Genomic DNA, 27,639 nt, shown 5'->3' on the forward strand with positions numbered 1-27,639 from the left:
TTCTAAAAAGTAAAACACCACAAGAGAAAGGCAATTAATTTATGTTCTGTTATACAAATCCAACTGCTCAGTACTTGAGCACTGTGTTGCTCACATCACTGAACTCACCCTCTCACCTAGGCAAGTTTTCCACTCTAAGATGTAACGTAACACCAGTGCCCTCAGATGAACTCATATGGGAAGCATTTTCCCAACAGCTGGTACTCGAGTCTTCCTTGTTGCAGCAAAGAATTTGGTTCTGACATGGAGTGAGAAAGCCATCCTGTAAAAAGCTGTTCTCCAGGGTACGTGGGAATTCACCCCAGATTCCTAACGAAGCAGGGCTGCCAGCTGCAACAAGAGCCTGCAAACAGCGGGGCGAAGGCAAGCACTGCAGTGGAGGGTTTCAAGGCTGGAACCCATCCCTCCATCACAGGTCAGATTCTGAGTCCCAGTGGTTATTCAGTGCCTCTCAAAGAGCAGCTGCTTGAAGTAGAAGTATCTAAGGGAACAATAGGAACTGGGAAAAGAGCATGCCTGTGATTCTGTATACTCAACAGAGCCAAACATCTGCGCCAGAAAAAAACTGAACTCGAGTGAATTAACGATGCTGTAAAAAGTATTCAGGAAGACATATAATCATTCTGCAGACCGAGTCCAACCTCTCACAAGTTCTCATTAAGCTAAAAATCACTGCATCTGTGGAACCTGAGACTTCAAGGGCAGCAGGGATAAAAATAAACCTGCTGTCCTGTTAGGAAATCTGGAGAACCAATCTGCCCCACTCCCACCTCACTCTGTACTGGCTCTTTAGACCCTCAGCAGCCAGTCCTGCCCCAGCCTGCTCAGCTCTGTCCCTCTGTCTTGTGCAAAGGACATTTATCTTATATAACACATTAAAAAAAAAAACAATCACAGAAACATCACCACTTAAGCCACAGTGAGTCTGCATGCACTGATGATCAGGCAGGTGCAGTGGGATGCACTGCAAAGCCCCACTCTCCTGCAGCTCAGCCTTCTAGCTGATAGTGGAAGTCCTGCTGGCTCCTTCACCCCTTGGCCACCCATCAGGAAGCCAGGCACGCATGTGGGCTGTACCACTTCCAACAGCAGTGCTGGGACTGAACAGAGGAGGACTGAAGCTGCACTCTTGCTAGCCTGATATATGCTCAGGCAGCTTTTTCCTCAGTACTAACAAAAATGCACATTGAAACCAGCTTGAGATCAGCAAGAAGGCTTCACCAAGAGGCAATTCTGAAAGAAAACATGGTCCTTTTTTTTTTGGCAAAAATCCAGTTCATAATTGCAAGGACTTGATCTTTTCTACCAGTTTCTAGTTCCTGGAGATAATTTTGCACTTAATTCCCAGGAACCAGTGCTGGTCTTGTAGCTCTCTGGACAGCAGGGAGTGGGAGCACTCTTTTGCTTGAGTGGTTAGCAGCCCAACCAACCATTCTGTTGTTTGTAAATCCTGTGTAAAGTGTCATGGGATTTGGAAAGCTGCTTCTCACGCAGAGGTTGAATCAAAAAACAGCTTGTTTCAATTTCTTGAAAGTACATTCAGGGCTCAGAAGATCCCTTAAAAGACCCGAGAGAAAGATGGAAGGCATAATGGAGAAACAAGAGCTAAGTAGTAATCCCATGCAGTGAAAATGCTTATGTATATGGATATGGCACAGTCACCCATCCATTTTCTTGACGCTCAGCCTTTAGAATAAGGTGCTTTTCCTTTTTTTTTTTTTTTGAACAAAATATAGGAAGACATTTTTGCAATGTTACCACCTCTGCAATACATACATCCAACATTTATCTCTTGCAAAATTTCTCTTCGTAGTTTCACCAGCAATGGTCACATCCTAAACTTGCAATTCCAACACTCTTACTAGCAGTGCCTATCTTAATTATTAATAGAGATTATCAATTAGCAAGGCCAGTTTCAGCCTGTTCCTTACTTCAGGAACTCCAGTCAGATGTGATAAAACTAAAAGGAACAAAGTGTATTATCATCTCAGCCTTCCCCATCCACGTTGCCACAGGCAGCAGATAACTCACTTCTCTGTGGCAGACAACTATGTAATAAATTATTTTGAAGCAGTGGCTTCACTGCAGAGGGGAAAATGAGACAGAAGATAGAGAAGCAAAGGAATGCTTAAGTACCTTCTCTGCTGTTTTTTTTTTGCACTGCTCTGCCATCAACCACAACATTTTCCTACTGTCATCTCCACCCATTTCTGACATCCTACTCAATGTTTTCATACCTGATAACTCGCTTTCAGCCTGATGACTCTTTCTAGGTTTCATTTGTGAGGTATTTATATCCTGTTCTCATTTTCCAGACTGTTACCAAACATAACTGCAATGACAAGGTTTTCAGATTCATCCTTCCTAAAAAGTTTGCCAGGGACAGACCACCTTTTCACATGGCTGTGTCCAACACAAATGCCACAGGCAGAGACACTGTGCAACAGAGTGAGGATTACTTCAGGATTTTCAGTGAGAAAGAGAAAAAACCATTGGTCCTAAGGGAAACTGTCTTTTAAAGCAACTGAAAGCTACCTGATTGCAATGGAAAAGAGCTCCTGCTATGAATGATAACCCACTCCAAGCTAAATGCTGCATGGAATAGGAGCTGCACCCAGCCCACTGGTCTGCACCCAAGTGACTAATGAGCAGACATGAGCAGAAGGGGAAACAGAAGGGTTCTCCTGGCAACAGTTAAGATACTGCTCAGAAAGAGCAGGCGGACAGGAAAAATTCTGCTGCACCATGCAGCATGGACAGCCCGGGTGTCTGTCTGTTTTCCCAAGGACAGAATGCTACAGAAATCACAAGTGAGATCTGCACGCACATGTCAGCTTACCACAAAAGCGTTCACCTCACTGCACAATTTCTCAGATTCCCTTAAAAACTCTCAACAAGTGTGAGGAAAATGGCATGCCTTAGCAACGTTTCCTTCACATTAACCACAGGCTGTGCCTAGAAAGTGGAATATAGGGTAGGAATGGAATATAGGGGAGGAATAGCCCAGCCCACCACAACACCTGCAGAAAAGATGGGCTATAGGACTCCAGCCTGTTTTCCATTAGCTGCTATCTTCGAGCATTCCAGGATGGCCTGAACCATGCCAAGCTAACAGAAGGTACAGTATGGTGCACTGCCATGCAACACAAGACAGACAGTTCAGATGCAATTGCAGGGATTAAATCAGTAATGACAAACAGCCTTCCACCACCCTCTGTGCAATTTCTCTCCTGCTGGCACAGGTAAGGGACAGGCAGATTCATCGTTCCTTCTGGACACAGAAGGACAATGTTTCTGCTTTATTTCCCCACAGCCCTTTTTTAGTGAATTATGATCTTTTGTTCCACACAAATATCAGATGTAGCATGCATAACAAGACAATTTTGGCAACAGTTCACTACAACACACAGCTATAGACACAAGTGCCAGGTAACTATTAGAGCAATCTGAATCAGCTGCAAGTCACCCAAAAATGAATGTGCATGGCAGTATGGAGATCAGTGCTCTTCTGCATGCTATATGCTAGCTAGGCAGCCTTTCTGGGTACTTAGGCTTGGAAGCTGTTACCAGCATTAAGTCAGAAAAAGACTTTTTCCAGAACCCCATCACCAGTTCTTGCCAAACACAAATATCCTCAGCAGCCATAGGTATCTCCTGGAGCCTGGCACGTACCAGGATGCCAGCTGTGCCAACCCTGAAGGGAAAAATCAGACCCCTGTGTGCTCCAAAAACAACACAACTTCCTCTCTCTTGGTGGCCAAGCATCTCTGCAACTGAACCAAGAACACTGTTCCACAGCTGGAAAATCAGTTCCCTGTGAAGCCACTCAACTTGCTCCAAGGAAAGCTGCAGTGACAGACCAGGGTAACAGCAGGGCAGCAGGAAAAGGATCTTACAGACATCAAAAGGATGTGGCACAGCAGTCATGTGCTGGGAAGTGCCAGCTGCCCACAGCCCAGCTGGAGAGGTAAAGCAACAGCACTACAACGAGGAAAAGCTGTGCTTACTACTGAGCATGAGCTGTGTTCCAGCTCCGCCTCAGTGCTAGGCTGCAGCAGTGCAAAGCTGGAGGATGTCTACACAGCTGCTCAATGACTCTGTGCTCCTGACAAGGTAACCAGCAGGAGAACCTGGCCCCAGGACTAATCAGCTGCACGTGTTCTGATGAGCTCACCCAACACTGACATGCCCTATGATGCTTTGTCTAGGGAGGAACAGTTGCACAGACCCATGCTTCCAGCCAAACGTACAGCACAACTGCAAGCACAGGACCCCTGCAACTGAAGCACAAGGAGTTGTAACTTCAATCTCTGCCAGCTGCCCTCCCTGTGGCTGCCAGTATAGAAACCATCCTGGAGCAGGAAGGAACGTGGATGGGCAGCTGGGCAGGCACCCCACATCTCAGGCAAGCTCTCACACCACTGGATCAGAAAGAAGTCCAGCTGAGGAAGCACACCTTGCTCACACACGAGACAGAGCTGATACACTCTGAAACATTTGTTGGAACGTTCAGCTCACAGCAGCAAAGTGAAGCAGTTTGTGGCACAGCAGAAGCACAGCCCTTGCACGACATTCCCAGAGCAGGGCAGATAGAGAACTGTGGGCAAGGCACAGAGCCACAGGAGCTCCCACAGCTGTACTTTAGGAAGAATGAAGGACAGTTTCTCCTACGGACAGTTATGTCATTTGTAACTCACACTGTGTTCCAGTCTTCTTCCTTATCTAACTCAGCAGAGCACATATTTCTAAAATGATGAGAAAAGAACATGGAAGAAATATATTCTTCAACTCCTTAGCATAATACACACATGCTGTTCAGACAAAAGATTAAATACAGCTTTACTATTTAGTAAAGATGTGGCTTCTACAGACAGAGCATGACAGGAAGGACACCTGGAAAACATTTTGCTCCCTTCAGGAAGAGACAGAAAATCCTGGCTTTACATACTTTACAGATTTCAGTAGAAAGAAGTGATCTATCTTTCCTACTCCATCTCCTTCTGGAAATAAGAAAGTGAAATCTGATCTTTGACTCTCACAGCCTGACAGTAAGTAGCTGTAGTTTACAAAATGTAGGAAGCTTTATGGTGAGTTTCATTGCTGGCTCGGACACACTTTAAAGGGGACTGGGAAAAGCTACTACAATTTCAAACCTACCTAACCACCAGCATCTGGGCTGCACACAAAGGATGTTCAGACAGTTGCACAATCTACAAATTCCCAACTGAATGCAGGCAGACTATGTCTGTCACACCAATCATCTTTCAGTAAAGCTCCTCCTCCAGAGCTTAACACATCCCTATTGCACGGCAGCCTGTAATTGCTGACAGCTTTCTATCATAACAATCATCTAACGCCAGCAAAGGCCTCTCATCTCAGCCCTCTCAATGTAGTAGGAAGCACCTCCTTGTTTCATTTTTTGGACTGTCTGGGAAGACTCAAACAGCATCAGTGAAGGACAAAGCTGGGCGTCCCACCATACACTGCTCAAGCTCTTCAGATATTCTCTCAAAGAAAAGTAGTATTTTAAGAACTCCTTCCAGTGAATTGGAAGCACTTAATTTGAAAGGTTCTGTCAGTAACAGATGGACAGAAAGGATTGCTCTGAAGGGCACAAATCCCCTCGAGGCAATGAATGCTTTCTGGAGTCAGCTGTACAGCCATAGCTGTGTGTATTAACACACCTTTTAAATGTCGAAGCGATCCAAGGTCTCTCAAGCAATGATTCATTGATGTTTTATGCTGTTCCGAGGCACACTACAAAGCAAACAGCTTCTGCAGTGAGAGCCACGGCCCAACAGCTTGACTTCCAACACCATCGCTCTCTCTCTTCAGTTCTTAAAATCACACAAACCTTCACTGCGCTCAAGCTCTCCCCTCCAGTAGACTGCAGGGTCCCCACAATTCCACACCATTTAGAAACAGCCACGGAAGCGCATGGCTGGTGACAGGAGGGCAGTCCTTCCAGAAACAGCTTCCCTCGAGGGGAGGTGGGGGAAACCTTCAAAACCTCTCTCCTGAACGGCCTGCTCAGCTCACAACACACCGCACAGGAGCTGCCAGCACCCAGCGGCTTGTTGGCAACACTGCGCTTCCCAAAAGCTCGGCGCTGGCAATGCACTTTCACACAAGCACTAATTTTATTATGGTTAGTTTATGATTTTGCCTCATTGCTCTGCTATTTTTAAATGCAGGGCTGTAATAGAAGGCGTCTGACTGCCCAAGAGAGAACAGAGCCATCGCGCTGTGGAGACTTTGTGGTGCTGGTGGTCTCTGCAGGGCAGAGCTCACGTACAACGCGAGGGCACAACCAGCCTGAGGCAGGGCTCTACAGCTCAGCACAAACACCTGGACCCACAGCTCCCTTTCCCCATCAGTTGTTGCCTATCAGTCCTCACAGCTTCCAAAATGTAATCTTCTGAAACAGCAGTTTTCCAAATCATATTACTTGGAGTGAACACAGGTATTGTCATTAGAAACAGCCACTGCAACCCATCGTGAGAGATCACCCGTGGCTGGCTCCAATTCAACTATGCAGAAGCAAGTAATGGCTGCACTGAATTTGGCAATGCAAGGAAATTCTGCATATCTGCTACTAGCTAGAGATGAAGACAAACCTTGGGACAGCAGCTGACAGAGGCAGCAAAAGCCAGCAAATTTACTTTTTCCCTCCAATCATTTACATTCTCCTTGTCTAAATCATAACTCATGGTGTGACATCAACACATGCTGCATGGATTACATGATGACTTGCACATGATCATGTTACTCAGTGCTTAAAACAAATTATTTACTTCATAAATACAGTACAGGCACAACAAGCTGTATCTCTGTTACTAAAAATGGCCAGATTTGTACCACAAGATAACTGACATGCATTAGCTACCTTATAAATCCCATCAGCGGTAGGGCATTAGAAATTGCTTTACCACGAGGTAGCAAAATGAACTCTGAGCTTCTTACTGCCTTTGCAAGGAAGCAGGCAAGAGCACAAACCTAAATTTTGTGTGAAAACCAACACCTGCACAGTCAGACTCAGTACCCACCACCAGCAGAGCCCAATGCTCACCGCTCATGAAGCAGGTTAATGAGTCCGAAGAAAGAATCTACTTCTACACGGTGTGATTGAAGGGCACGGCTTCTCTGGCATCTTCAGGTGCTTAAATGACCCTGTAACACTTCTCCTCATCCCTAGTAACATCTTGCATTGATCAGGTAACAGGCAGTCTAGGAAATGAAACGTACCACCTACGTTTCCTGGGATATGATCATTTCAACGTCAAGTTCAACCCTAAGTCATGCTAAATAATAGCTTAATTATTTCATTAATTATTTACCTTGCTTTGCAACTCTGCTCCATCCTGCTAACACATACAAAGCAATTTATACAATGACATGGGAATTTATTACAGTTTATCTTTTACCTGGACCTTAAAACAATTACTGCATCCAATCTTCTGCCCCACAATCTCTCCATGAAGCACCAGCAATTTGCTTTATTCCTTGTGGAGCTGTCTTCAGTTACTGGTACTTCTCCATGCTGTCACAGGTGAAACCTGCTCTTGATATTTAATCTTCAGTGATTTCTGACTTGGTATCCATAGAGCAGAGGTGACCTCATTGCAACTTCCAGATAGCTTAGACTACAACATTTTACAGTGGTTCCTTTAATAAGGTCACAGCTTTTTTCTGTGCACTGAACAGACAACTAGCTCTGACTTAATGTCTCCAAGCGATACAAAGTCTGCCAACATCTGATTACCTTCACCATTACAACTTTTGATCTTATTTCTAGCCTAAATACATTCAGCTTCAAGTCTTTCCCTATTGCATCTCTTTTGGTGCAGAAAAATAACTCTTCTGATAGAAGTACTGTACAAATATAACTGCAGGCTTTAGCTGTCTCTGAGGAAAAACTCCCAGCCTGCAAGCTTCTTACGCTCCTCGCAGCCAGCTTCTGTGACATGTAAAGACGATGAGCTGAAACAGCATAACCCTGGTCTTCCCTCTTAATACAATCTGTCACTCTTCCTCCCACACAAAGACTACCTTGGCTGCTGGTTTAGGGTATCTCTCAGTGTAAAACTCCCTGCCCTTTCATGCGTGCTGTGTAAAAACTGGAAAAAAGGGCAACAGCCCAATCTGCCAGTATGTATTTTCCTTGGCACATTAATGAACAGACAATGTGCACTGACATTTTTATAACACAAAGTATGAAATATGTCACAGGAATGCAAGACTATTGCTGGTGCAGGATACAGCTTTATCTCTTTACCCACGCATGTTCCAGCAGCAAGGAAACAAAGTCAACATTCCATTCCACAACAGAGGGTTGGCTTAGAAAGCACATCTTTTTGTCCTTATTTAGGAGTTCTGGCCCCTGCATCAAACTCTATGCCATCATTTCAGGACAGAAATGGTTAAACTATAACAGCCTGCAGCTGGCTCTGAACAAGAAAAAGAAAAGCCTATGCCTAGGGGCCCCACCAGCCTAACAGTGTTGCATTTCCATCACTGCACACCAAGTAGGTAGGTCCTAATTGGAGCTAATGCCAATGGATCTGCCCAAAGATGTGCTCCATAACACACACAAACACAGAGCTGCTGGCCATCAGTCCTGGTGGCTCTTCAGTGTTCAAATGAACTGTGCTCACTTAGGAAGGTATGGTCAAACTATGCTATTTACCTGGGGCTGTAAAGGAACAGCCCATCAATATCCATGCTGCCAAGTGGCATGGCTGAAGTGTGGACAGCCACATGCACAGCAGCTTTGCTTTAGCCAGTACAGGAGAGAACAGTGTAAGAACAGCAGCACAGACTTCACTGGGATTCTTAACTTAAGTACAATCCCAGAGTCTGCAGCAGGCCAAGACAGCCCACGCTGAAATCTGCCCCGTTTCATCTTCACAGACAAACAACAGAGCTTAGCTTCAGCTGGGATGGAGTTGTTTTCTTTGGAGTACCTGGCATGATGCTGTGTTTCTGGTTCTAGGGGAAAGCCAATGTTGATAACGCACTGATGTTTACAGCTGCTGCCAGGCAGCACTGCACAGAAACAAGGTTGTTCTCAGCAAGGAGCCCAAGGAGATGGGAGGGAACAGAACTAGGACAGCTGACCCAAACTGGCCAAAGCGATATTCCATATCATATGGCATCATGCAGTAGGAGTTTTGAAGGGGGTGGGGATTATTTCTCTTCCGCTGCTCATGGGGCCAGCTGGGCACTGGTCAGAGGGTGGTGAGCAATTGCTTGTGCACTTGTTATACACACACATATACATACATACATGTATAGTGGTAACTATTATCTTTCTCTTTATCTTAGAAAATAGTTTGATCTCAACCTATGAGTTCTGCTTTTTTTTTTTTTTCTGCTTTTTTTTTTAATTCTTGTCCCCATTCCACAGGGAAGAGGGGGAATGAGTGAACGACTGCGTGGTGCTGGGCCACCTGCCAGGTTAAATCACAACTACCGAACTGTGCTGTAATTTCCATAACCTGCTCAGGAGTTCAACTCCTGCATTCACCATCAGAAGAGAGGCAACTGTCCTTCTACGTGCTCCTGCCGACCTTCCTTTCTTCTACCTGCACCTCCTGCTGCCATCCTCATAGCACGGTATCCCACTGACCACAATACTGGATCATCTGTTCAACAGGAACTCAAAGAACACGTGGAAAGAAAGAAGAGGTCCCTTAACAGTTCCAGGTTCCTGAATCAACTATACTCTTCTATGTGCTATTCTAACTCTCTCTCTCAAAATAAAGATCTCAAAGAACTAGCTTATCTGAGTTTCTTGATCAGCCACTGCAGGTCAACAAAAAATGACACAGTGAAATGACACTCTGGAGATGGCTACTTCATAGTGTCCACTACAGTATTACCAAAAACTAGTCTTTTTACTCAACAGCACAGACCAAGATATCGATATCCCAAGGTCTCTCTTGAAGACACTGCAGGTATGTCAAATCCTAAATATTTTTGCTCCATTCTCTCCGTGTGCAGAAGTACCAGAAGCCAGCCCGAACTTTTCTTCCACACTGTGGCTGTAAAGAAAGGATGCCATATCTGGACATAGGGATTGTGCTTGGGATGACACAGTGCTTGTTAAAGGAGCTGTGCAGACTCCCTGTGCCAGGGAGAAAAAAACCCTAAATCTTCAGTCCATCTGAGCAGCTGAGATGATTCCCCAGCCAGGTGACAAAGCTGCCCTTCTGAAGGCCTGTGCGGAGGAGGAGCCACCTGAATGTTGCAGCCAGAACCTCTGCAAATTCCTCCTGAGTTTATGGGCTACTTGACCCAGCAGAAGCCTCTGGTACAGCCATTTGCTTCAGCAGCCTCGGAACCCAACGCTCCCTCTGAGGACAGCAGCCTCACATACAAAGGAGCATTTTTTACCTTTTAAGCCAATTCTCTGGACAATTGGAGGTAAAACAATTACCTCATTTCAGTTGCACACCAAATTCCCTTCTGGTGGAATTCACATCAGCACTACTGCAACTTTATAGTATTTGCATTATAAAAATGTCTGCAAAGGAGGCCAAGAAAAACAGCTTTCTGTTCAGAGGAAGCTCTGTGGTCAAAATGATGTCATAAGAAAGCGCCAAATTAATTTCCTGTGGTTACATCCTTACAGGAAATCCAAGAAGCTCAGCTTTCTTTCTAAACCAAGCAGTCATTTGTTGTCAATAACTGTTAATTACGTGCCCAGATGTGTCAGTTTATAAACTAAGAGCTATCATGATTAGACTTCATTATCTGGATTCCTCCCAGATCGACTGTTGGGATCTGTTTAGATCAGCAGCCTGAAGTCAGCGGAACAGATCAGCACGTGCTTTCCTGGGCCATTTCAGGGGCTCAGTGTAGGCAGGCTGCTGTGCTCTCAGCAATTCCCGGCAGCTTCCTGCAATTTCCTTCCTCAGCCTCCCCCCCCTGCACTGGGGGAGGGGTGCCTGCTGCTTAGAGAAACACCACGGAGCAGGAACAGCTACACAGATTTGACTCTTAGCAAGAACAGGGATTCCTAACCAAGAAAAATAGAAAAACAACGATGAGCAACAGCTCCTCTGTCTTGCACGAATAGTAATAGGAAAATCAGGAGCGATTCATGAGGTCTTCCAGCTGGTAAAGTAACCACAAAAATGCCTAGCAGGTTCCTCCCCCAGTCACAGTCCTTTCAGAAACTACAGAAAGATGCAGCGTGTCAAGGTTCATTTGGTATTTAAATTGTAAAATAAAACTTCAGCAAGCACTGAACTACTTGAAATAGATTTTCTCAATAAGTCCTCAATGGGAAACCTGTTCCCCAGTTTTCTCTCTCCCCAAAACCACTCACATACAGTGAGCACTCACACCTGCCCTGCTGCTGCCAGCCTCTCCTCCTCTGCCATGCAACCCACACACGTTCCCACTCACAGCAGAGAGGAATCCACTGGAGGAGGAAAAGAAGTCTTTTGTTTCTGTAATCTGCACTAAAATTATGGCTCTGTCCTTATAGTGACCCTTCAGTGGAAATCTCTTGGGACAGACTCTTCAGTCCATGCTTTCTGGACTGGCAGGAAGCCCGGCAAAACACTTGGAGAGCTGAATGGTAAACGGTAAAGACAAATCAGATTCAGTCCAAACAACACCTACACTTTACACAACACTGTATTTTAAGGTTTGCATGGATTATTTTTCTTTTCAGTACTTTATAAACAAACCACATTTTAGGCAGACTGTGAATTTTTAGGGCAGGGACCCAGCTCGTTACTTGCCTGGAAAAGACACAACACAAGATGCACCCTAACAGAGTTCAAATCGGCAGCATATACACCTCATGGAGGTGAGAGCTGATGACACCCAGTGCTCAACAGCAGAGATGTTGTATTGATGCCTACTCAGGAGGTCTTTGCTGGGAGACTATGGGCAGTGGGCAGGAAGAGAGGCAGAATGACTTGCTCAGTCAGTGGATTGTCTCCTCTAGTAGAAGGAGGGGCAGACAGGTGCCAACCAAACCACATGCCACCTGAACACAGATCTGTATCTAACAGAACATGCCATTTCCATTACAAAAAGTGAGAGGCTGGGAAAAGAAATCACAGAGCTTAAAATTCTCTGAATGGCAAAGCAGACAGATAAGGCTTTAGGACACGATGGCATCTTTTTTAGAAAACCATGCAGCTCCGATTCAGACTATGGTTTATTAAATAATCTTCCTACCTCTCTGTCCTTGAGTTTCATGGCAAGCACCAGCTGATGTCTGTGGTTTGTGAGGGCCTCCCGATAATTTCCTTTGGAGAAGAATGCGGAGCCCAGATTCCCATGAGCTCGGCATTCTCCCGTCTGGTCACCTGAGTCACAACAAAACAAAGGTCAGCTAACAAGGAGTCACCAGAAGAGTCCAGCAGAAACACCAGAACACACTGCAGTGAAACTCCAATGTGAGAGCCAAGATCACAACAAATTTATCCTCATTTTCACTGCACAGCCAAACCTCATCCTCTTCCCTGGCCTTCAAAACTTCTACAATAACCCTCAATCTACTTTTAGAATCATGTTGATTTTCTCTTTGGCCTAACACCTGGCAGCTCCCATTCTTCCATGTTTATTCCTTGTTCAACATCAGCAATCTCTTTGTGGAAACAAATGAGTGGTTTAGGCTTAAAGGAAATAACGAGCATGCCAGCTTTCTCCAGAAAACAATTCTGCAGCTCAGCTCAGAAACAAAGTACCTTTATTGCTGCATTCTGAGCCTCAGAAACTCAGACTGACTGCCTTTTTCTATCTAATTTTTGGGGAAAAAAAAAAGGAGGAAAAAAAAAAGACTGCTTTACTTAAGGCTCATTTTAGGCTTTGAGCATTTCTCCACAGAAGGTAAGACCTATCCCCACGCACAGGACAGTAGAGAACCCTGTAAAACCTTAGCATGTTCAGTGATCATCCACACCTGAGTGTTATACAGACATGCTGACCATTCACACCACTATCAATTTGTTCCACCTGCACCAATCCAGCACTCAATGACCGAGATGAGGACTCTACCTAAAGTCTTGGCTACGTCCAAGTCCTGCTGCATGTATCCGGTGCTCTTCTCTGTGTTCCCAAGGGACCAGTAAGCACTGCTCAGTGCAGAGAACACCGATCCCCGCAGCTTTAGGCTGCAAGTGCCAATCTTCAGGGCAGCTTCCAGTACAACCACAGAGGCCCCGTGATGGCCTGCAGTCAGAAGTTCCTGGCCAATCACAGACACCACAACAAAGGGGCTCTTGTCCAGCTTCATCTTCTGCAATTGTTGATAGGTTGGCTCCAGGGACTCTAAAATACAAGAAGGGAAGAAGAGTTACTCAAAAAACTAAGTTATTTGCATCCAGAAATCAGCCTAACACTTCACCCTTATTTCTGTTAACCAAATGACACAATGAGTTAAGAGCCAAACTGCTCAAATCAAACTAAAATTTATTGCAGGAATTCAGGGCTCAAATACATCATCTAATAGCCAGTACAAGCAAAACGAGACAGGTCAGATCAAAAAGCACTTCAGGAAGACAGCACAAGAACTCAGATCAGTCTCATCCTACAATATGAAAGCTGGTCTAATGGCAGAAAGAATACAGAGAACACCTGAGGTTTCATAGGAGATTAGAAATGGGCTGTTCAGATCTGTTCAGATACCACAGCTCACAACATGCACTAACAGAGGTGACCAAAGGTACACCTGCAGAACAACAGCACCACACCTGACAGACTAGTGATAATAGGTCTAATTGCTTTTATCAGTCGCATGATTAAACATCGTGGCTGCATGTTTCAGGAAGGACATCAGTGTAACAGGACTCCTGTTCCATGTGCTGTGCTGCACCCCACCGATCACAGAGTTACATTTTCAAAATTTATGACTAAATAAGATTTCTGGATTAGATGATCTCACCTGAATCAACATTACCACAGCAAGCTCAGGAAGCCATTTGCTTCCTGTTTTCATCAGCTCTGCCTCTCTACATTCACTATGCATATTAAGAAAACAACAGATACTTAACACTTGCCTGAAGATTGCAACAGATGCAATCCAGATTCTAGGATTAAAAGCAGACGTAAGAGGACAGAAATCCTGTAATGTGCCACCAGCACACAAGATTAACTGTTGCTGATAGAGCCCAGTTAACAGGCACAACACTGCAAGAACAGGTATAAATTCAGCTCCTGAGCTTATAATTCTAGCTAGGTAATACAGGCAAACATAGGAGAAGAGAGGGAAGAGCTCCTGGTTACTCTGAAGTCAAGTGAGACAGGGAGGGCTAGCATGGTAATGGAAGGGCAGACATGGAGGCCATCACATCTCTTGCAGTGAATGGTGAGGGAAGAGACATAACCACAACCACGTGAAAGATGTAGCTACATTGATTCATTGACTGTGCAAGAGAGTTTGAGCTTCCTCTACATACTGTAAAGCTATGCTTCCTGGATCCCTCAGGGTCTGCACTTAATAATCTTTAGCACATCACTAATACTTATAACTCTTGCCTTCGCAGCTGCTCCTCTTCCTTCTCAGGAAGATACCACTCACATCAATCTAACCATAGCTCCAAGTAATCATCCAGTGGATTCAAATTTCAAGGGACAGGTTTTACCCCATAACACCTGAACAGGTGCCCCTCTCAGGCAGCGAGCTCTTGTGAAGGGGGCAGAATGAAACATAACAAATACGTAAGTGCTTGCACACACAATGCCCAGCCGAGCGGGACTAAGACCCTGAATATTCATTACAGTAGTACAGCATACATACACACTCAAATTAAAACTAATACTTTATAAGCAGAGCTAATTTAAAATCTGCCAAAATACTCAGTGGGAAGATAACAACTGGCAAGCAGCAACACCAAGAAGCACAGTAGGGAGCATATATAGATACACAGCTGCACTATGATGGGACAGTAAGATCATCTAGTTAATGCGGAGAATGCTTACACAGAAATACTGTGTCACCTGCATTCTAAGCAGCAGCCACAGTACCTTTGGGTACCAAATGAAATTAGCCTCACACACTAACTGCTATACAGGATGGAGAATACTAAATGAATTCATTTTAAGGGATGGAAAAAAAAAAACCAAAACACTGTAAAAAAATAAAACACTGAAGGGAATATTCTTTCATTTCAGCACTTCTTGACCCCCAAGTCTTGGGGATGCACTGCTGAGGATGGGAACTGTCATGCTCCCCCTCAGGAAATACAGCTAGCACACAACAACAAAGAGCTTGCAAAAGAAACAAAGCAACAGAGAAATGGAATGAAGAGGATACTCCCACCTTCCTCTAAAATGAGGACAATTACGAAAGAGAAGCAAAGCAGTCTACAGCTAAAACCACCTCAAGCTCCATGTTATGTCAGGGTTCTTCCCAAATACAAGTGAACCAGCAGAACAGATTTTTGCCTCCTGGAACATTGTGTTTTGAAAAACATTATTACAGTGGAAAAGCCGCTTGAACGCTCTTCTGGGCAAACTGTGGCCCTCAGCATTTCAGACTCTCTGTGCCCAATGGCCAAGCATCAGAGCATCGTGGGAAACTGTTTCAAGTGAAAACAAAGCCAGGGCCACAGCAGCACACATCTCTGTGCTGATCTGCACCGGCACTTACCTCGCATGGGAGACTTCATGGCGGCCTCGACCATGCCGACCAGAAGCTGCAGGCTTTTGGGATCCTGCGCCAGCCCCGACGCAAACGCTGCCAGTGCATCTGCATGGCGTCCCAGGTACTGAAGGGCTACGCCCTGTCGGAAGTATGCCTGCAAAAACAGGGAAGAAATGCCAGTCACTTCACTGCCACAAGTCACAAACATCCCATCTGTGGGCTATCTCACGTTGGTGTACGCTGGGCTGTGCCATCACATTAAGGTTTCTTTGGTCATGACAAAGAGATCAGAAAAACCCAGCGTCACAGCTTGGTCATTTATTTCCATCATGTGTGAGTACCTCAGCCTTTGTGAGACCTCTGAAGTGCTAAGGGGGGTCAGCACTTGATGTTTATGATGCACAACAGAAGAGAAAAGGTTACTACATTAAAAAGTGCTTTAAGAACTACTCCTTAAGATTGGCTCCCAGTATTGCGTTCCTGTATAATTAAAGGTTGGAGGGGAGCTCAGAGATCCCCAGCCGTGTGCTGGCTGCCCCCAGCTCAGGCTGCCCATCCATGGCCTCAGGCTCCTCCAGGGATGGGGCACCACAGCTCTGGGCAGCACTGCCAGGGCCTCACTGCTCTCTGAGTGAGGAATTGCTTCCTCACATCCAACCTCATTCTCTCTTCCTTTAGTTTGAAGTCACTCCCCCACATCCTACCACTATCAGACCATGTAAAAAGTCACTCCCTTCCTGACTGCAAGAGCCCTGCAATTACTGGAAGTATCATCTGTCCCCATGTGCACTAGAAACCTGTGCTTACAGTACATTCAGTATACACATGTGGAGGTCTTTTTACTTAAACAGGATAAATATTCAACTAATATCCAAACTGCTATTCCATTAGAACTTGCAGACACTTTCAGAATCCAACCCATGGAGGCAGAGATCAAGGAAAATCAGAAATGACAAGAGAAATTTATAGACATGAATATTTAATCCTTTTTCCATTAGTGAGCGTTGATTGTAGAACCATTTTTAATGAATTCAATGAAAGTAAAATTCTTTTCATTAACCTTTAGTATAAATGTGTTCTTATTGAACCAAACAAGCTACTGTACTGGAAACCAATTCAATGTTAATTAGATTACTAGCATTATGCTTTAAATCAAAGAAAATACAAAGAACTAATAAATGTGCAGCAGCCATCACCATGAGCTCTCCAAGCAACGCATGCTGTCACCTCAATCACGGTGTACGCTCTTAAGCCCTTTTTTTCCCAGAATTATCATTTAATTACTTTCTATGCTGCTTCATCACAGAGGCAGGTTGATGCAGCATGGCTCTGATGGGGGCCTTTCAGGCCAACAAGGCTGGTTTCACAGACCCAAGACAAATATGCCTGCCTAATCCAATTATCAGGGATGAGGGCACAAATACACAGCAGCCAGCAAGGGAGCTTCATCTTGTGTGCAGGCGAACCACACATCTCGTGCTTTACAGAAAGACAGAAGCCTGTCAACTCTTCTCTCATAATGCATCCTACCTGTATAGGTGGCACATTAGAAACACAAAGCAGAGCATCAGTTCAGCCCAGAACATTGTTTGTGCATGAATACAAACAAGAGCTCCACAGAAAAGCCTATTAATCTTAACCGAATGAAGATCTTTGCCAATTTTGCTCCTGCAAACAACCCTTCTTTCCTCTCTCCTCCAGTTTCCAGCTTATGCAGAACGCTTTGCACACACTGCACACACTGTGCTCCCGAGAGTCCTTTAACAAAATAAATAAAAGGCACTTGCAGCGTCTATTTCCTCTCCAAAAGAAGCATTCACAAATTATTTTAGCATTGGAATGAAGACTCCATATCAAGGGAAGAAATCTGCAAACAGGAAATGGAGAGAATCACCCTCTGGAAGAGGAAAAGGAAAGGAAGGGCAGGGAGCCAGGGCTGCAGCTGAAGGAATGAGACACGGTGCAGCTCTCCAGCCCCGACACAGACAGAACCTTCCCACACCTCAATACACTTCAGCAATTTAATCGTGCTACATGAAGATCACAAGTGTTTGCTCCATGATAAAAATCATACTGATTGATTCCCAGGTGAGAAAAGCCGATTGATTCCTCTCAAGAAGATTAGAGCAACAAGAGGATGATGTTTAGCTATGGACAGGACAAACAACAGCAGGTGCTTTCTGACTGCGGCTCCCTGCATCCTCAACATGATACAAAGACAACGGAACATTCCCTTGCATTTTTTCCACTCTCTGCCCTGTTGCAGTAGATCACACCTCACAAACTTCTACTCCAGCTGCTTATTTCTAAGGGAAAACGGCACCAGTCCTTTCCTGACCACAGCACTCAACCCAACAGTGGGTAACAAACACTGCTTTATGAACAGCTGCATTGAGGTCTGCTGCTGATACACTGCTGCAGAGCTCCAAAACCACTTCACAATCAGGAAATGCACACAGAAGCCTCAGAGCAGCTAGAGTTATCTATGCAGGAGGACCACCACGACCTAACAGAACCGCGTGAAAACACAGGTCCATGAGCCAAGGTCTATCTGAACACACTAAACAAAAAATCACTGTATGCAACAATAACAGTCGTTTCCTATAAAATATACAAATTACCTCCAATTACAGATCACTGCTGCAGTTTGCAAAATTTGCATGAGTGCTCAGGTCATTCCCAGCCTCTCACCTTTCTGGAATAGAAATGAGGAGCTTTCACATTTTCTTTTGACAGCTATATTTTATTTGAATATATTATGTTAACTATTCAAAGCTCATGGACATTTGCAATATGTTCTGAGTACGCAAATTCAATTACCCTGAATTCTCTCTTTCACAGATCTGCTGCATGGCCAGCAGAAAACAAATGTGACACACTAGAACAAAGATGGAGATGAGGGTAACATACAGGAGAACTGATTATTGCTAAAAATTCTAGTTTACATAGGCATGTATAATGAATATACACCATGCGTTTGTATATTGTCTGTATTAGAGTTCCTGTTAAGAGTCAAATATCCTCGTGTGCCCCAGGTCACACTGCATCTCACACCTCCTGCAGCCTGGTCCTAGTCTCCAATAGCACACATGTACAGATGTGTATAGAGTATTTTAAGCAGTTATCAGCCAGGACTTCTCCTGTCAGGCCCTTAGCTCAGGTGCAGCACTATTTCAGCAGACAGGCACAGCATCCAGTACTATCTAGAAGCCTCCTTTCTCCAGCTCCTGTCACTAGGATGATGCAGTGAAATCCAGAGTCAGCCGTGTGCCTCCAGGCAGGCCAAGGGCTCCTGCAGATTTGAAGCTAACAGATTACAGTTAGATGGAAAGAATTACAGTCCCACGGACAGCTCGTATTTCCTCACTGGTATGTTAACCACCTATTTTTTAATGAGATTTTCTGGTAGAGACACGTTTTGTTTAAGTAGCACCAGACCCATTACACCAAAATTCCTTGCTTCATTAAACCTCAGCGTAACACAGAATTCCAGCTGGAGAAGACAGAAGAACCCCACTGCCCGACCCAGGAGATTTGGGGAACAGGGTAAAGGTACAGACCCAAGCACCCCACAGAACAGAAGAGTTCTTCAGCCCATGCGATGGCTTCCTGGTAGGGGTTGGTTGCTCAGTTGCTCCCCATTTCTAAAATCACTTTGGGAAGCAGATCCTCCCTTCAGCTGCCTCACTGTGTTTTCAGTTTCCTCCCTCCTTGCACATCCCCACTTTCACAAAACAGGTAACAGTTACTTTGTGGTTTTGCAAGAAGCATTCAGAGAAGCTCACATTTACTCATTCCTAACGAAGCTGACAAAACTGTAACAAAAACCAACAATTGGTAGCAAAGCAGACTGACTTCTCAACATGCCTTTAAATTGGTCAACGAATTAAGGAACAATTGTAATAGGACTAGCAGAGTAATCTCATAAACCTCAGATCTTTAGAAAGCTAGGCTTAAAACTAAATGCTTAAATCCATGAATCACATTATCCAAATAGCACAGAATGTCTTTGTTTCAGCAATTCCATTTGGAAATCCTCGAGATTTTTATTCACTTTACTGCGAACAGCCTGAAGAAAGAAGGACGCAGCAGAACCAGTAACTGCTCACACACTTTCATAATTAATAAAGCCAATAACTGACATCTTTTACAACCTCTGAAGATAATGGCATTATTAAGTGCTTATCTTACATCTGAATGCAAACAGCAAAACATCCAGATACTCACACACACACACAGACCAACTGAGAACAGGAAGGATGATCTACGCTTCACGCATGTTCCTTCTTGGGCCCCATATATTAACACACGCTGTTCCACTTTCACATTCAGGCAGTAGGCAGAAGAGGAATGTAAATAACACGTAACAAAGATATGATTTCTTTTCTTTCTACATCCTGCTCCTTCTCCTTCATGCTGGATCAGGAAGGAAACCATTGGACTAACATGGGAAAACTAACATTAGAGACAATCTCCTTCACTGGCCTATATTCCAGCACTAAAATTACTCATTCTGATCTACAGTAAGGTGAAACCAAGCCTAAACATTTCTCTCTGTACCTATCTTTCTGGCACACCTGCAAGGATAACCTGAGCATCTACAATACTTCAAACATAGGCAAAGTCCTGCTCTCAGCTGAAACTTGGCCCTGGGTGCATCCCCTCAAACACAGATGGTTTCTCTGGTGCTGTTCCACCTGCAGACTCACTGCCATGCCAGGGGCTGGCATTGCACAGCGAGCCCACGCTTGGTGCTGGGCATCTGCTGGTGAACAGTGAGAGAGGGAGGCACAACCAGCAGGAGCCCGCGGGGAAGTGAAGAGGATTAAAAGGTAAAAGGCAGCTTTAGCAAAGAGCTGATCTTATCAAGTCACTGATACTAAGCAAGGGAGGTTGTTAGTGTAAGAGAAAGCGCATACACCTATAGACCTTCTGCTTGGGGAAGCCGGTAACAAGTGGTGTCCCCCAAGGGTCTGTCTTGGGACCGGTGCTCTTTAACATCTTTATCAATGACATCGATGAGGGAATTGAGTGCACCCTCAGCAAGTTTGCTGACGACACCAAGCTGAGTGGTGCGGTTGATACGGTGGAAGGAAGGGATGCCATTCAGAGGGACCTCGACAGGCTGGAAAGCTGGGCTCGGGTGAACCTAATGAGGTTCAACACGGCAAAGTGCAAGGTTTTGCATTTGGGCCGGAAGAACCCCAGGCACCCGTACAAGCTGGGAGGAGTGGTCCTTGAGAGCAGCTCGGCAGAGAAGGACCTGGGGGTCCTGATGGACGAGAGACTCAACATGAGCCAGCAGTGCGCTCTGGCAGCTCGAAAGGCAAATGGGATCCTGGGCTCCATCAGGAGAGGGGTGGTCAGCAGGGACAGGGAAGTGATTGTCCCTCTCTACTCGGCTCTTGTGAGGCCCCATCTGGAGTACTGTGTCCAGGTGTGGAGCCCTCAGTACAAGAAAGACATGGAGATTTTGGAAAGGGTCCAGAGGAGGGCGACTAAGATGATCAGGGGGCTAGAGCACCTCCCCTATGAGGACAGGCTGAGGGAGTTGGGCTTGTTCAGCCTGGAGAAGAGAAGGCTGCGGGGCGACCTCATTGCAGCCTATCAATACCTGAAGGGAACCTACACCCAGGAGGGGAGTAAACTCTTCATAAGGGCTGACAATAGCAGGACTAGGGGAAATGGATCCAAGTTGAAGGAGGGAAGATTTAGGTTGGATGTTAGGGGGAAGTTCTTTACGAGGAGAGTGGTTAGGCCCTGGAACGGGCTGCCCAGGGAGGTTGTGGATGCCCCGTCCTTGGACGTGTTCAAGGCCAGGTTGGACGGGGTCCTGGGCAACCTGATCTAAATGTGTATGTTTGGTGGCCCTGCTAGGCAGGGGGGTTGGAACTACATGATCCTTGAGGTCCCTTCCAACCCGGGTGATTCTGTGATTCTGTGATTCTGTGAAGCCAGGCCGTATCTCAGCCTCTTATGGGCATTTTTCAGTCAGCTGGGCAACTACCAGCAGCTCAGACAATATATAGACTTCATACAGCCAAGTGGAGATAGGCTGGGAAAGGAGACAAGAAGGGAATAATTAGCACTTTCTATCCATAATAATATTGAAAGCATTCCCGATACTCTGGAAACAAAAATAAATCATTCTCATTAACTCGTACAATTTATTTGGCAGCTGATGCTTCAAAGCCCTGCAGAAAATTGGCCCCATAATGAGGGCTGCTCACACACCAAGCCAACATGCAGAACATCAGCGATCTGAAGTTGCAGAGATCCAGCACAGGGCCCACCGAGAAGTTAACAGCTCCTTCCTCCTTCCTCAGATGCGACTCCCTCTGCATTTGTTCAGAGCTGCCTTTTTGTCCCATGCTGAAAGGACACACCATACTTTCATGGTAACAGTATAATTTCTGTGGGCTTTTTTTCTGCTGTGGCTTTAGGAAAAGTTTATCAACAAGAGGAGAAAACGAAAGAAGACCTTCCTAATCTGACCCTCCGGTTTTGTAAATACAAACATGCCTGTGAGCCTTCTGGTCCTCGTCTCCTCAAATTCCATCTCTGTCACTGAACCTGGATATTAAATTTTTACAGGTGCAATCTGAAATGGGATCAGAATGCAAATGCAATCACTGAAATGACTGATATTAAGAGTGTTCTGAACACAAAAGCTGTTCTAGGCAGAGCAACCGGCTTATAATTAATACCAAACAAATGATGAAGATAAAAACACAGTAACATTTCTACATTTCCCCAAATTCTGCTAAATAAAAGCAATTCCAGTAAATTCCAGATAATACAGTGCTTTTCACAGAATCACAGAATCACAGAATCACAGAATTGTAGGGGTTGGAAGGGACCTCCAGAGATCATCGAGTCCAACCCCCCTGCCAAAGCAGGTTCCCTACACCAGGTCGCACAGGTAGGCATCCAGGCAGGTCTTGAACATCTCCAGAGAAGGAGACTCCACCACCTCCCTGGGCAGCCTGTTCCAGTTTTCTTACCAGATAAGGATCAAAATATATTTTAATTGTTCAGACCACGGATGTAGGCTTTCACAGCAAAGATTCACACTGTAACTGGCATCTGGAGCAGCCTCTGCTACAACCCTTCGGGCTCATACCACTTTTCTCTGCAGAACCTATGGCCATAAATCATTCAGATCCTAAGCGTGTCTCCTATGCAACACTTAAAAGAATTAGAGAGAAAAAGCAGCTGCAGGAGTTCAGTCCCATCTTACCACGGTCTTGTGTAAGTCTAAAGCATGAGCTCATCTTTCTGGAATAAGATTTAGTACCAGGGTACAAGTATTCCTCTAAAAGCAGTCAATTTCTACTTTTGGCTGGACAAAATACGGTACTGTTAATAAACACTCTTCAACAGTTACTACTGGGACATCAGCTGTCACATCAGAGCACGCTGCCACATGGCCATCTAAGGTCACTGTTAGAAAACCAGGAATCCCAAATTCCTCTCTGAAGCAGGGCAGTCCCTCTAAGAACACGATGAGCTGAGGACAACATACTAACAGGCTATCCATGCTGCCCACTGTGAGTGTGATGGCAAAGACTATCAGGGCTTTCATCACCAAGGCTGGGCAAGGCATCTTGCTCGTGCAGCCCATGCTGCTCACAGCGTGGCCCAGGATGGATGCTGCAGGCCCTGCAAGCCTCGTGTGGGAGCCAGACAGGCTCCTCTGAGGGCACCGTGGGCTCCTGCAGCTCCAGCAATTCATTCCCTTTGCTCTGCCCAACCCCTCACTTTCTGTAGGTGGTCCTTGCAAGGGCTGCAGGCAATACCACAGCACCGCCTGCTCTGTGCCCAACCCGCCTTACTAGAATTCATGTGGTCATTTTGTCATCAAACCTCGAGCTCCCGGAGTGACTCACTTTCAGAAGGAGCTGCTGGATGACTTGTGACTGGGTAACGGAGATGGAAGAACAAAACTGGAATGGTATCAGAAGAGCTTGGAGCAGAAAACAACTGTCAAATAAACATGAAAAACTTGAAAAAAAAAATCTGCCTTAGACAAAGGCTCTCATTGTACACATGGGAGGAAATTCAAAACACCTTTCTATTCACGTCAGCTTCAGGCCCTGGACAACCAACTGTCTGGATAGAAAAGGCAAACGTTTAGAAATACTTTTCCCACAATGCTCCCTCGCTTTGCCAGATCAGCAGATGACTCTGAAAATAGCACAAATAATCTCCGATGCATTTAACCAGCCTGTCTTGAGCCTGCAGAATGCTTCCACGTGGGATGTACCAACCACCCTGCGGGGGGCTGCTCCTCGCAGCCTCCAGGCAAGCAAAGCCAACATGTGATGAATACAGCGCACACGACTGAAGGAGCAAAACATGGGAACAGTCACTATGGCTTCTTGGGGCCAGGCACCAGGTTGAATCTTTCCTCTCCCATTGTAAATGCTTTACAGCCAAATGTTAGAGAGAAATACAGGACAAATCTCTGCTGTGGGATTTCAGGAATGTGGGGAGAGGGAAGAATGTGCTTTAATTCAGAACACATGCAGCACATGTATAAATACTGCTTGCAGTCCATATGCATTCAACTCCTGCTTTCACAGTTAAAACTGCATTGAGACAATTTTCCTCCCAAGTCCGTACACTCAGCTGGCACCTGACCCACCCCCAGAGCCTGCCCTAAATAAACAGGAAGAGATCTAACAAATACATTGTTTCTGCAGCACAGATTCTTTATATTCTTACAATTTCCAAGATGTCTCTAATAAAAATAATGCCATTTGAGAGTGGAAATTCCCTCTAGGTCCCATGGAGTCTACAAGGACAATCAGCAATGGGGGGCAGGTAAAATATCACACCTTGTTTACCAAAGGAGCCTTTAATTTTTCTTATGAATCATGCTTCCACTACCTCCAGTGGGAGAAGGTGTACAAATCACTTTCCCACAGGATCTAAATATAATCATTAGTAACTGAATCCAATTTTCACTTACTTTAGTTAGCAGAAGAATCAACAGCACAGCTTTCCATATGGTGGCGTTGCTCCTTTCCTGCTTACTCCAGGCTTGCTCTGGAAACACAAGCTGCAATCTAGAGCCTGTTCTTCAGAGAGCGTCTCTAACCCCTAACAACAGGGTGTGCAAACCTTCTTTCTACCTTTACAGCCTGCAGCTCTGACATCTTATCCAACACGAAGGACTGGCGGGGCAGGAGGGAAGTGCTGCAGACAAGAAACCCACTAACGCCAAATACAGCCCAGTGTTTCAGGTTGGCCGACACAGAAGCGAGTGCAGCACCACCTAGAATTCCCCTGCAGCTCAGCAGGGACAACATTTTGCTCTGCTTGTGGCTACACAACTTGTTTTAAGAGGTATGAAAGAAAAGATAAGCCACCTTCCAATGCTGCTCAGCAGTAACACCAATCCTAGCACAGAATTACTGGCAATTTAATGGAAGAATAAATTGATTACGTGGCACCTGTAAGGTGTTTCTTGGTTAAGTTTGGGGCAGTGGCAGGACTATTTCTAACATTATTCATCTAATTTCAGGTCTGAACTACGATTTATATTACGTAAACATTTGAGACGTATTTGCAAGCGCACATCTGCACACAACCCTCCCAATTCTAACAACATTTAATGTGTCGAGAAACTTTGCAGAACTCAAGAATATACAAACATATGCTACTATTTGTGTTCTCAAAAACAAATGAAAAGCAGTACAAAGAAGGAATAGGGAAAAATAAAAACTGTGTTCTAAAGAAGACAGCATCCACCAAAACAACTCCTTTGGCTATTCAGCACACAGTTTCATTGCCTCACTTTGAATTCGTCATCTGAGCAGCAGCTTAACGGACTGCCCCTCCCCATCAGCATTTCTCCATGTTGCAGACTGGCAGTCTGAGCAAATTTAGGTGGATCACACTGAAAACCCACAACAAAACCCAGAAATGAGACATTAAAGCATCTGGTCAGCCCACTGTCATGAGGCTGGCATTCACAGCAAAGCCAGCCAGGGACATCTCAAAGTCTCTGTCAGCAAATGCAGCTCTTATGGACTGCACGGTCCTGACAAAGGTGATCTGGATTCACAGTTAAGACAGGAGGTCTTTAGTCAGCAGTTAGGCAGCTAGTAAAACTAACATCATGCAATGATGTGCACTGAGATTACTGAAGATGACCAAAATCCGGAAGTTTGGACTTAAGAATAAATAATGCTATGATTGTTGTCTGTGCCTTCTGGGCCAGCAGCTCCAACAGACAGCATCAGCAGCTCATCTGCACCTCCAGCAACAGTGCAGCACACAGTTACACAGCAAGCTCCATATCCAGCGGAGCACTTAGCTCCAGCAGCACATGAGGACAATGCACTCAAGCAGCACTGCCATACAAAAATGGAGGCACAGCCATCTTTCAGACTCACAGTACGCACAGCCAAGACATTGCAGAGGACTCTGTTTCTTATGCAATGGTGCCTAAACCACCAGGACAAAGAATGTTACTACAATCCCTGTTACTCCTCTGGCGGCGCTCAGGCTGCCAAGAATGAAGCTGCCAACAGAAGGCCTTGCCCAAAGACGGCCAACCACTCTGCCACTGCCTTCCTGTGACACCCCATGGCCAGCAGGATGCATCCTGGTGACCCTGCTCCTCTCCCACAGGGCAGCTGGGCCCTGGCCCAGCCCCAGAACTACCTCCACACTTCTGGTTTTCTCCAAATGCAGGCACTCTTTCTCTTGCCCAGAAGATCAGACCCTTTTGGTTTCACTGTCTCTAAAACTGCTCCATGTCTTGCCTCCTTCCCTTGTATTCCTGGTAGATCAACCCATTTCATCTTCTCTTTGACTGCATCCATTCTGAAAACCACCTAAGGTTGTTCTGGAAATGAAGATATTTATCCACATTGGAGTTTCCAGGGTCAGGCTGGATGGGGTTTTGAGCAACCTGATCTAGTAAAAGGTACCTCACCCATGGCAGGATGGTTGGAAACTGGGTGATCTTTAAGGTTTCCAAATCACTCTATGATTTAATGAAGTAAATTGAGATTAAAAAGGATTTAGCAAAAATTAAGACAGCTAGAAGACAAAGACAATAACTTGCACAGCAGCAATCTGGAACTAGATTGGGCCATCTTCAATTCAACAAAACTCTGCTACTTTGTGATTTCTGCTTTAAATTCTGACACCCTGAATGTGCCCAGGTCTTTAACAGCCATATTAGTTAGTCATCCCAAAACAGGATGGAAAGTGAAGGTCTCCTTGTCTGCAGATTGCTTAGTAACATCAGCAGACGTTTGAGGATACTGCCCACTTACAGAGACATTTACCTAAGCTGAATACTGAATCTTGCAGTTTTTCATATGGTTAAAATCATGCAACTATGTAGGAAAAGTAATGAAGTCACTGAAAAGACTAGCTACTCTGGCAAGGTTCAGCTGTAATAAAAAGACAAGTGATTTTGTTCTTAGTTATACAGAAAATCCAAGGGAGAAAAGCTCCAGTGAAAGTAAGCTTTCTATTTCCCTTTCAGCATTACGACAGAAGGTAACCACGGTTCCTTCGAAAACCACAGTCACTCACCTGGACCGGTTTTAGCAACAAATATTTCTGACACAAACCAAATGAAACACACGTGTTTAATGCAGTCCCTTTGTGCAATTCTTACGTTGGCCATGGAGCTGATGCTGCGGATAGTTTATCACTCCACACAACGGTATTTCTAAGCCACAGGCAGGGAAGACAATTGCCTGATTTTTTATTTTAATGTTTGTAGCAGACCACTGGGTTCTCCTTGAATCTCAAACTTTGTATGAGGATTTCTGTTTCTGTTCCCAAGTCCAATACAAGACATTTGAACTCTGAGTGAAGAAGTGCAATTATTAATGAATCCTGGTGTCAAGTCCAGCTTGTTAGTCCCAGCTCAGACACACAATGGTTCCATCCCTCTAGAAGACAGAAAAGTGGGAGACAAGGATTCTGCAGAATTAATTGCCCAAGAACAGCCAAGCCTCAGCAAAGTATGTTTTATTTCAGTTAGCAGTGAGGTTAGGAAC

At 45.1% G+C, this 27,639-nt stretch overlaps 1 protein-coding gene across 2 annotated transcripts in view; it reads right to left on the reverse strand.

Annotated features, from left to right (window-relative positions):
• Positions 1–27,639, reverse strand: part of TTC28 (tetratricopeptide repeat domain 28) — a gene marked incomplete at both ends in the record, with an annotated part of 123,892 nt that overhangs the window by 38,253 nt on the left and 58,000 nt on the right. For both annotated transcript variants that reach the window (XM_079544062.1, XM_079544061.1), the window contains 3 exons: positions 12,199–12,329; positions 13,021–13,293; positions 15,614–15,761. In XM_079544062.1, coding sequence (XP_079400188.1) covers positions 12,199–12,329; positions 13,021–13,293; positions 15,614–15,761 — 552 coding nt within the window. The remainder of the gene's footprint in view (positions 1–12,198; positions 12,330–13,020; positions 13,294–15,613; positions 15,762–27,639) is intronic.

This window comes from Tetrao urogallus, assembly GCF_951394365.1.
Source record: "Tetrao urogallus genome assembly, chromosome: 17".
NCBI classification, from domain to species: Eukaryota; Metazoa; Chordata; class Aves; order Galliformes; family Phasianidae; genus Tetrao; species Tetrao urogallus.